The 9,610-nt window shown below is 44.2% G+C and overlaps 1 protein-coding gene across 17 annotated transcripts in view; it reads right to left on the bottom strand.

Annotated features, from left to right (window-relative positions):
- The window catches only part of arhgef33 (Rho guanine nucleotide exchange factor (GEF) 33), a 57,647-nt gene that overhangs the window by 1,168 nt on the left and 46,869 nt on the right, over positions 1 to 9,610 (bottom strand). For 16 of the 17 annotated variants that reach the window (XM_077613748.1, XM_077613751.1, XM_077613747.1 and 13 more), the window contains 14 exons: positions 8,979 to 9,143; positions 7,870 to 7,979; positions 7,229 to 7,365; positions 7,098 to 7,169; positions 6,796 to 6,922; positions 2,890 to 3,022; positions 2,443 to 2,550; positions 2,255 to 2,347; positions 1,984 to 2,132; positions 1,650 to 1,727; positions 1,335 to 1,483; positions 845 to 1,266; positions 519 to 695; positions 76 to 200 (listed from right to left, as the gene is read on the bottom strand). In XM_077613748.1, coding sequence (XP_077469874.1) covers positions 76 to 200; positions 519 to 695; positions 845 to 1,266; positions 1,335 to 1,483; positions 1,650 to 1,727; positions 1,984 to 2,132; positions 2,255 to 2,347; positions 2,443 to 2,550; positions 2,890 to 3,022; positions 6,796 to 6,922; positions 7,098 to 7,169; positions 7,229 to 7,365; positions 7,870 to 7,979; positions 8,979 to 9,143 — 2,045 coding nt within the window. The remainder of the gene's footprint in view (positions 1 to 75; positions 201 to 518; positions 696 to 844; positions 1,267 to 1,334; positions 1,484 to 1,649; positions 1,728 to 1,983; positions 2,133 to 2,254; positions 2,348 to 2,442; positions 2,551 to 2,889; positions 3,023 to 6,795; positions 6,923 to 7,097; positions 7,170 to 7,228; positions 7,366 to 7,869; positions 7,980 to 8,978; positions 9,144 to 9,610) is intronic. The other variant, XM_077613744.1, reaches the window with a different exon arrangement.

The following is a 9,610-nucleotide window of genomic DNA, read 5'->3' as shown; positions in this document are numbered from 1 at the left end:
CTGTAAAGGAACGTTTTGATAACACTGTTGCAGCTGTTTGCAATTTTTCCACAGGTCTTAAATGTGTCTTCTTACTTCTTCTTGAAAAGTTTCTTAAAGGAGCTCCTGAAGCCTCCTTTGTCCTGTTTTCGGCTTCTCTCGCTGAAAGGCGTGTGTGGCTGATGGTTCTCCTCACCCCCCCACGGCTGCATAGTTGGCTCCTAAGAGAGGTCACCATTTGTCATATCATGGAATCATGAGCAAAATGTTTTGTTAGACTTCTTGGATCACACCATCTGATCTAAATCTTATCGTTACACAAAAACATTCTGGAACAGAAGAATGGAACTTGGTTTCCATTTTAGTGGATGTCTTTGGGGGCCAAAACAGCCTCATTATAATGAACACACACACACGTGACATTGAAACACAACCGTGTTCGTGTGTTCATTATGAGACTGCTTTAGCCACATAAGTGTGTAATCCAAACATCTCCTGAAAAGTGGCAATTAACAGTTGATCAAGGCCGTCAGTCCTACCATGGCCAGCAGTCCGTGATGCTCGTCACAGGGTTTTTCGCCATCCTTTCGGTGTGCCGGTGAGTTGTGGAGCTTGCGGGACGGCGTAGCGCAAGCCCTGCTGCCTCTGCTGCCCTGCCGCTCCAGCTTGGCGTGGCCCACGTCTCCCGTGCCGTCCATCTGCAGGCCGTTGAGCGACTGCCAAGACAGCACAAAGCCTCACTCGCGCTTGAAAATACAAGCGACGGTTCCACCTATGTTTTCCGCTGCGCCCAAATTCGACTATGGACATATCAGAGTGTGGCGAACCTGATCAAAGCCCCGTCACGCCTGCATCGAAAACCCACCTTGCTTTTTCTGCGCTGGCTGGGCTGAAGGGGGCGCTGGTGAGCGTGCCTCATCAGCAGAGCCTCGTCCGGGGACACGCACCCTCGGTTGGGGAATTTGCCGCAGCCGTTCCCATAGACGTCCCTCGCCGGCGGCACGTGTCGTGACGGGGTGGCGGGAGCCTTGGGACACTTGACGAACGCGATGTCCACCGACGAGTCGGACGAAGCCGACGAGCAGCGGTCGAAGGCGTCGTGCAGGGAACTGGCCTCCTCTTCGTAGAGGCACTCCATCCCGGGGGGGTCCGGCGGGAGAAGAAACTCCTCCAAGGCGTCGGCCAGAGCCGAGCCCGGTTGAACCTGCCGGAATTCCGGGGGTCTGGAGAGCGGCGCGTGCTGGCGGGAGCGCTCCAATGATTGGCTTTCGGGGATGCTGCCCAGACCTGGAAAAGAAAAAGTTGACGCTTGCGTCCTTTTCCATTTTTCACAAGTGCAATGACAAAATGGGAACCTGTGGGTTTGTCGGGGCTGTAGTACTGCAGTCGAGGCGTCCACTCGCCATCGTAACGGTCGCTCTCGGCCTCTCGCTCCCACTCGTGAAAGTGACGGCTGGACTGGATCTGGTCCAGGAGACGCTGCTTGCTGTGTTTGGCGTGATCCCTGAAGAAAAAACACATGCCTTGGTGGATTTTTAACTCTTTTTCTTGCTGCCTGCCATTGGCCACAATAGATGTCCAATCAGGCTTACCGACAGGGTGATAAAATGTATAGTAATGGACATCCACCATCGCCAATGGCAACCAAGGAGTTATTTAGCCATACTTACGAAGCCGTGCTACTGTGTGGGTAAGGAGAACCTTGAAGGCCACCTTCCATGGTCCTCACAAGTTGCTTCACCGATGATCTGCGAGGACAAAAAGTTGACCAAATGTCACATCCCTATCACAACTACACGTATTTGCTCATTTACACATTTGCTGAGCTCTTTGGCAACAATTTACTGCATCCATCGCTACCAGGAGGGCTGCATCGAATAAACAAATGTTCATTCGATGTCGACTAGGAACACATTTCAATTCTGGAAGTTGCACCCAAGGATGAACCACACATGGAAAATGAGCCTGAAAATAAGGCACTATTGGAGTGAGATTTGCGCTGACCTTTTGAACTCCTGGCGGTTGTGCATCAGAAGCTCCTGATTGCGCTGGAGGAGCTGCTGCTGCTGGCTGGAGAAGCAGCGGAACTGCTGGATGCACACCAGCAGAAGGTAGTAATCCGGATGAGACGCCTCCGTCTGCTTCAGTAAGGTCTGTACGTGTCATGCATAATACCTTCATGTCAGAAAAGCTGGACATGTGTCCATTTTTTGCTCGTGCTAAGCTATCAATGAGAGGAATAAGAATGGCGTTGTGGTCGGGTGTCGTCCGTCACCTGCAGCAACAGCAAATATTCCGGAATCCTTTGCACCGGCTGGAGCAGCAAAGTACGCAGGGAAGGTGTGGAAGCATCGCCCATCATGTCACTCTTTTGGAGTTGCCATTCGAAGACAAACAGAGAAAATGGAAACATTGGTCACCACATCATCGTCAGGGTCATCGAAAGAGTTCATCTACTTTTACCTCCAAAAAGGTGGAAGATTTGGTAGCGCTGGAGGACAACGAGGTGATCACGACGAGACAGTCGGGAAGTTCCTTAAGGTACGACACGTACAAGTCCAGGAAGTCACTCTATTGGAGAGGGGGAAAAAGATTTCAGTATTTTTTAAATCAGTCCAGCAAGGAAAATTGTTCCGACATTGCGATTGATTAGCGAAGCGGAAGCCACGGGACCAAACTTTTGACCTCCACGCATTCACAATGGCCTCCATTGCTTATCATAATCACAATTAATGGAGATAACGAGGACGTGTTTGCACTCATATGCTGGCAGTTCTTCATTTTATGCCTTTGCAAAAAAAATGGATAAATCAAATGAAATCGGATAAAGCGGCAGCGGAGTAGCCTTGGATGACGCATGCCAATAGTTGTCTTGTTGAATCTTGTTAACCCAGAAAAGAAGTCGCGTACCTCTTTGCTGGTGAGCCTCATGAAGATATCTCCCATGATGCCTTGCCATTGACACCTAAGGACACGCTCTTGGAGAGAGTGGAGCAAGTCCAGGTGCTGTTGGATCAGGAAGCGCAGACAGCTGGGAAATGGACTGGCGCCGCCAAGGGAGACACAGTATTGAAATAACATTAACTCTGCCTATTTTTGATCATTTTGTAAAAAATAAATAATCATAAATATATACAAAAAAATAATAATTAAAAAAATCACCATATCCGTGAAGAATAAATACAATGAATCAAATGTGAAGGAAACAACATAAGCCCAATTTAAATAACATCACCAAAAACCAGTGGTGTGCCGTCAGGGCCTTCAAAGCCTTCTCTGCTGGCCTAAGAAATATCTGAATCATATATTATATTTTGTCCATCAATACTTAATACTCAAGGGTTTCCAAAAACGACAAGGTAAGGTGTGGCCAATTCATGGTGTAGAGGTTTGTTCACCTGACTGCTGTGTGGGCAGGTGTGGTTCGAATCCCAGTGGGGAAACATTTTCCCTTAATTATTGCTATATATATGTTCCCTTAGTTGTTTTTATATATTTGTAGTCAAGACCTTCTAATAATGACAAACTGAAGTGTGGCCAATTGGTGGCGTAGAGGTGCGTTCACCTGACTGCCGTGTGGGCAGGCAGGGTTCGAATCTCGGTGGACGATGAACCATTTTGCCATTAAAAAAGACTAAGTCATTCAGTCTTTCCTTAAATAAAAGCACCAAATGACCATGTATAGGTGTGCCACCTCCTGGTGTAGTGGGTTAGTCACCTGCCTGCCGTGTGGGCAGACAGGGTTCGAATCTCGGTGGACGATGAACCATTTTGCCATTAAAAAAGACCAAGTCATTCAGTCTTTCCTTAAATAAAAGCACCAAATGACCATGTATAGGCGGGCCGCCTCGTGGTGCAGTGGGTAAGTCACCTGCCTGCGACGTGGGTGTCGAGGGTTCACGTCCCGGTGTCGCCAGTCAACGACTGTATGGTGTCGGCAGTCGGCCGAAGGCCGACTGTCGAACACCACCAGGAACCCCCCCCCCCAACTGTCTTCCGGTCAGCCGAAGGCTGACCGGAACATAATTGTTTTGCTGAAAAAAATGACTAAGTCTTCATTTTAATGAAAAAAGGATCATCCATTTACTGAACTACATAGTGTAGTGATCAGTCAAACAACATGTTTCCGGACCGGGATTCGAACCCCAACTGCCCACATGGGAGTCAGGTGAACGAACCTCTAGGCCACAAATCAGCCACACTTCACTTTGTCATTATTGGAAGGTCTTGACTACAACTATATAGAAACAATTAAGGGAAAATGTTTCCGGACCGGGATTCGAACCCCAGCTGCCCACATGGGAGTCAGGTGAACGAACCTCTAGGCCACAAATTGGCCACACTTTACTTTGTCATTATTGGAAGGTCTTGACTACAACTATATAGAAACAATTAAGGGAAAATGTTTCCCAACCGGGATTCGAACCCCAGCTGCCCACATGGGAGTCAGGTGAACAAACCTCTAAGCCACAAATTGGCCACACTTCAGTTTGTCATTATTGGAAGGTCTTGACTACAAATATATAGAAACAACTAAGGGAAAATGTTTCCCAACTGGGATTCGAACGCCAGCCTCCCACATGGCAGTCAGGTGAGTGAGCCTCTACACCACAAATTGGCCACACTCTCTTTTGTCATTATTGGAAGGTCTTGACTACAAATATATAGAAACAACTAAGGGAAAATGTTTCCCAACTGGGATTCGAACCCCAGCCTCCCACATGGCAGTCAGGTGATTGAACCTCTACGCCACCAATTGGCCACACTTCAGTTAGTCATTATTGGAAGGTCTTACTATATATGAACATTTTTTAATGAAAAAAGCCTTAAATACATGGTCTTTTTTAAAGAAAAAAAGCCTTACTATACATGGTCATTTCTTAAGAATAAAAAGCCTTACTAACTTTTTTTATTAACTATCACTGTCTTTTTTTAAGAAAAGAAGCCTTACTTTACATGGTAAGCGGGTGCTCTATAGTTTGAGCTAAGTAACCACCCACCTCCCTACTATGCACTTGACTGGCCAACTACATTTCTATTTGACCTGAAAAGTGAAAACATGGATGATGTGAGCTTTGAACCAACAACCCTTCACATGGTAAGCAGGTGCTCCCCTTTTTGAGCTAAGTTCCCAAACCACCTCTCCACTATGCACTGGACTGGCCCACTACATTTCTATTTGACCTGAAAAGTGACAACTTGGAAGATGCAGGCATTGAACCAACCACCTTTCCCATGGTAAGCTTGTGCTCTACTGTTGAGCTAAGTTACCATCCCACCTCCCAAATGTAACATGGACTGGCCAACTACATTTCTATTTGACCTGAGAAGTGCCTTCCCTTTTACTTTGCTTTGTAGATTGTGCTAGCCCCAGTCTGAATGCCCTTTGTTCTCTTTTGAAGCGCAGGCGGCAGAATTAAGTGATAGACACACATGATACTTCAGCAAATCTGGCATATATCCAGTCGAACAAACAAACATATTTGCTCTTTGTTGCTGAACTTATCTGTGCTCCGGTGGGGCAAAATATTTATATCTATCTCTGCATCTAAATATAGGTTTCATTTTGTTCCCATCAGTTGTGTAAGACTTTCTGGCACAGGCAGTGGAAGTGTAAACCAAAACATATTTAGAAAGTCATCTTTTTCTTCCCTGCAGTTAACTCAATTTCAACTGCATTGGAAATAGCTTTGCATCATGCATGGTGCTAAATAAGGTACAACTATGTCAGTTAAGCAGAAGTGACACAAGGAAACTTCCAAGTAAGCGAAAACTAGAGATAAAACAGAAACAAAATGATCGCATATAGTGTTTATCCTCATGGAATAATGGCACGTGTTGGATGTTGTTAACTGTTGGTGTTGTGGACACTACATTCCACCAGAAGCGCTCTGCGCACATTATACTTGCAATATTCATGTACTTTGCTCAAAAAGGGTCATACGGACAAGCACTACAAAATTATTAGCAACTGGGAGACAGTCTAGGTCCACACTCAGAAGCTGTTGCATACAAATCCAGACCTAGAGCTACAAATAAAATAATAACTTGACAGAGTGGTTCTATATTTAGCAATACAGCTATTGTTGTGGTTTAGTGGCTGCCAAAACTTGCAGCCTAATTACACTCAAGTTAGACCATCCCACGTGTCTTTGCTAAACCAATCAACTAATATTACAGTATTTTGTTGAGGAAACACTGATTTGGCTACTTAGAGAAGGGTTCAATTTATTACACTTTCACTTCATCCACAACTTAGAAGTTCCCTTCAACATCAGAAATGTGCGTTTCAGTCATTAGCAGGCATAAAACGTGTAATGGTATGTAAATTATAGAGAGAATCAATTGCACAAAATAAGGGAGGACTATATAATATGTCATTATAGCCTTACTATACATGGTCGTTTTTTAAGAAAAAAAGCCTTATAATTTTGAATTTATTTAAATACAATAAATAATTGAGTGCTCTGAGGCATGAATTGACTCAACGATAGACGTTTTCCAGTCAAAATGGCTCGGAGGTTTATCGCTGTCAATGGCAACCAATGAGTAATATCACAGCCATACAAATGGTGAACCAATGGAGAACCGGTTCTGATTTTTGTCAACACGTGCAATAGTCATTGCATTAGCGAGCGTTATTAGATTTGAACATTTCCTGTCTGTCGCCGACTAGAGAACGATTGAAAGAGATCCTATAGATGACCACGTAAAGACCCTGAAGTGGGTCTCCTATTAAAATGTGTATTTTGCCCTTTGGGCATTTTAATACGAGAACCACTTCAACGCGCGGACGAATCGATTGCGGATTTTCACCGTTTATCCTTGGCGGCGAGGGCTTCAGAGCCGTTGAAAGAAATGTTGGCCTTCAGAAGAAGAGACAAATGGGAGACGTAAATTCTCTCCGATTCCAGAAGCTCCAGGGCTGCCTTTTGTCTCATACCTGGGGGGAGAATAAACACATATTTAGGCTAATTCATCCTATTCAACCCTCTTAAAGTTCAGTAAATGACTTTATTGATAATAAAGAAGAAATCTTCTATACTTAGTTTTAATTGTAAACGTGTTCTTAGTTCTATATCTTGAAAAAGTTAACATGCTTATGCAAGTTTTCTTACTGTTTTCACTGAAGCTGTCGGGCGTGTCTGCGCCCCTGCCGTCTTCCCATCCCGGATTTCTGGAGTTGAACGCTACGGAAAATTCCGTTGTAATGAATTTCATTTAAAACGGGCGCCATTTAGCCTCTCACTGTGCGTCGATGTGGCACTCTGCTGCGACCGCGGCGACTCTCCAAAGTAGTGCTGGATGATGCTGAGCTCCGATTGGCCGGGTGTGCAGATGCACTCGTCCGATGCGCTCAGCGCGTCGGATTTGGAGCTCTTTCTGCTTTGGAGACAAAGTTTTTATATAACATTTGTTTATCCTCTTACTTAAGCCATGATAGCCATTGCAGTAAGGTGGTATTAAAAACTCAGCATCCCTTACTCATCGCAATTAAGCGCATGAGATTAATTGCGCTCAATCACATTCTGCATAATAAGGAATTCAAAAGTAATATCTACTGGACTTTTATTTTTAATGTACTGCCGTATACCTCAAATTATTTATATATTAACTCATTGAATGCTGCAAGCCCTCCCAGAAACTGAATGGTCAGTTAAAATAATTAATTGAGTGGCTAACTCCAATTTCCTCTAATATTACATCCAAAAGCAGTATTTTTAATGCAAATGTAAATGTCAACTGACATATCAATGAAATATTAATCGAACAACTCAAAATGAATTTGTGCGCAAAATTGTGTTAATTAAGCCTTAGTCAGAATTGGTATTGGGTGCCCCAAAATAAAAAGGGTATCGCTGTAACAGTTGTAAGATTTCTCAACGTTACCTGTGTGGGATGTTGATGGGTTCTGGCTGAAGTTGTTCCAGTTGCTTGATGAGTTCCCGCTGTCTGTTGGACACATCGTGAATGTGGAAGAATGCAGCGCTGAGCTCCTCCTGCAGAGGGAAACCGCTTGTCTGTGAATTCTAGGCTTAGGCTAGGAGATTGAGATGCGTAGTTTGGTGGGAAGGTGGACAGAATTTGGAATTTGGGTGTGTGTGGTTACATTGGGAAATAGGTCAGCTGGAACGTAAGAAGTAGGCTAGGTTTTTTTTTTGGTTGAAACCAGGTAAAAAGGCTTAAGTAAAAGTAGAAGGAAAATGGTTGGCTAGCTGCATGGGAAAAAGTAGTGTTATGATACAAGTAAGAACTGGTGAAGACTTGCCCGAAATCACAATCACCGAGAAGAGCCAAGATTGAGACCAAGGCAGAGTCTTTTGGAAATCCAGTGTAAGACAAGATCAACACAATAAAAATGATTCTTGAACCCAAACGGGTCTGGAATTTACAAATAAGGTGTAAATATACCAAGTCAGTCATTGTGACAGACCTGTCTTGCTACAAAACAAATTTGGATGGTCTTTGTCTAGTTTCCGAAAAGATCCAGTCTTGATCTGGAATTGATACATCACTGATTCCTCATTTGGCCAATCGTGTGCCAGGACATGAGCACAACACGAGTAGGTAGTTCAGAGAAGTAGATACTCTGTCACTAATTTAATATATGGTACATGGAAAAGTGGGCGGTCCGGCGAGTGGTTAGCGCATCGGCCTCACAGCTCTGGGGTCCTGGGTTCAAATCCAGGTCACGTCCACCTGTGTGGAGTTTGCATGTTCTCCCCGGGCCTGCATGGGGTTTCCTCCGGGTACTCCGGTTTCCTCCCACATTCCAAAAATAAGTCTGTGTTTGAGCGCCATCTAAGTACTGTCAAGTCCACCTTCTAAAACTGCCTTCCTCTCTAATATATCACATTACTCCTACACGAGTGTGTGGCCTCCATTTCAGTCAGATGTTCCTGATTATACTGCTGATGCTTTTCCAGCTCCATCAAGAATACATTCATTGTACACGGGTGCGTGTGTGCGTATTGGGTGACTTTGTGACATGGCGGCACCTTGAAAGTGTTGAGCGAGTTCTTGAGGCCCATAATCTTATCGTCGGAGTCGCTCTGCTGGGCCTGCAGGCTCTCCTCCAACTGCCGGTCCTTCTGGCGCAGTTCGCACAGTTCGGCCAGGGAGACGCGCAGACCCTCGCGCAGTTCCACCACCAGGCCTTGCAGCTGCCAAAAAGAACATATTGAAGATTGGCGCTTGAAATACTTTCTTGATAATTTGCTTCCTGTCAAGTATGTTTGAGAGCACGGGTGTCAAAGTGGCCAAATCTGGTCCGCCGCATCATTTTGGGCGGCCTGAGAAAGGAAATCATGAGTGCTGACTTTCCGTTTTATGATCAAATTAAATTAAATGAAGATGATAAATGTATAGGGAATATTTCCTGTTTTTCCCCTTTTTTTAAAATCAATATTTGCAATTTTTTTAAATCCAAGATTGTATTTTTTGTTTTTAGTTCTAAAATAATTTTTAGCATCTGTTTTAGATCTATAACAAACTGAACATTTAGGGCTTTTGATCCAGTTCTTTTAATCTGATTTTATTCTAAATATCAAAATATTATATCTAAAATATTTCCTCTTTGCCCTTTTATTTTTCACTGTAAATAAACAGAAATGCAATATTTGCTATTTTT

The sequence above is a fragment of the Stigmatopora argus genome, chromosome 11, assembly GCF_051989625.1.
Source record: "Stigmatopora argus isolate UIUO_Sarg chromosome 11, RoL_Sarg_1.0, whole genome shotgun sequence".
Taxonomy (NCBI): domain Eukaryota; kingdom Metazoa; phylum Chordata; class Actinopteri; order Syngnathiformes; family Syngnathidae; genus Stigmatopora; species Stigmatopora argus.
The sequence above is the reverse complement of the archived record's forward strand: the minus strand, read 5'-3'. Positions and strand labels throughout refer to the sequence as shown.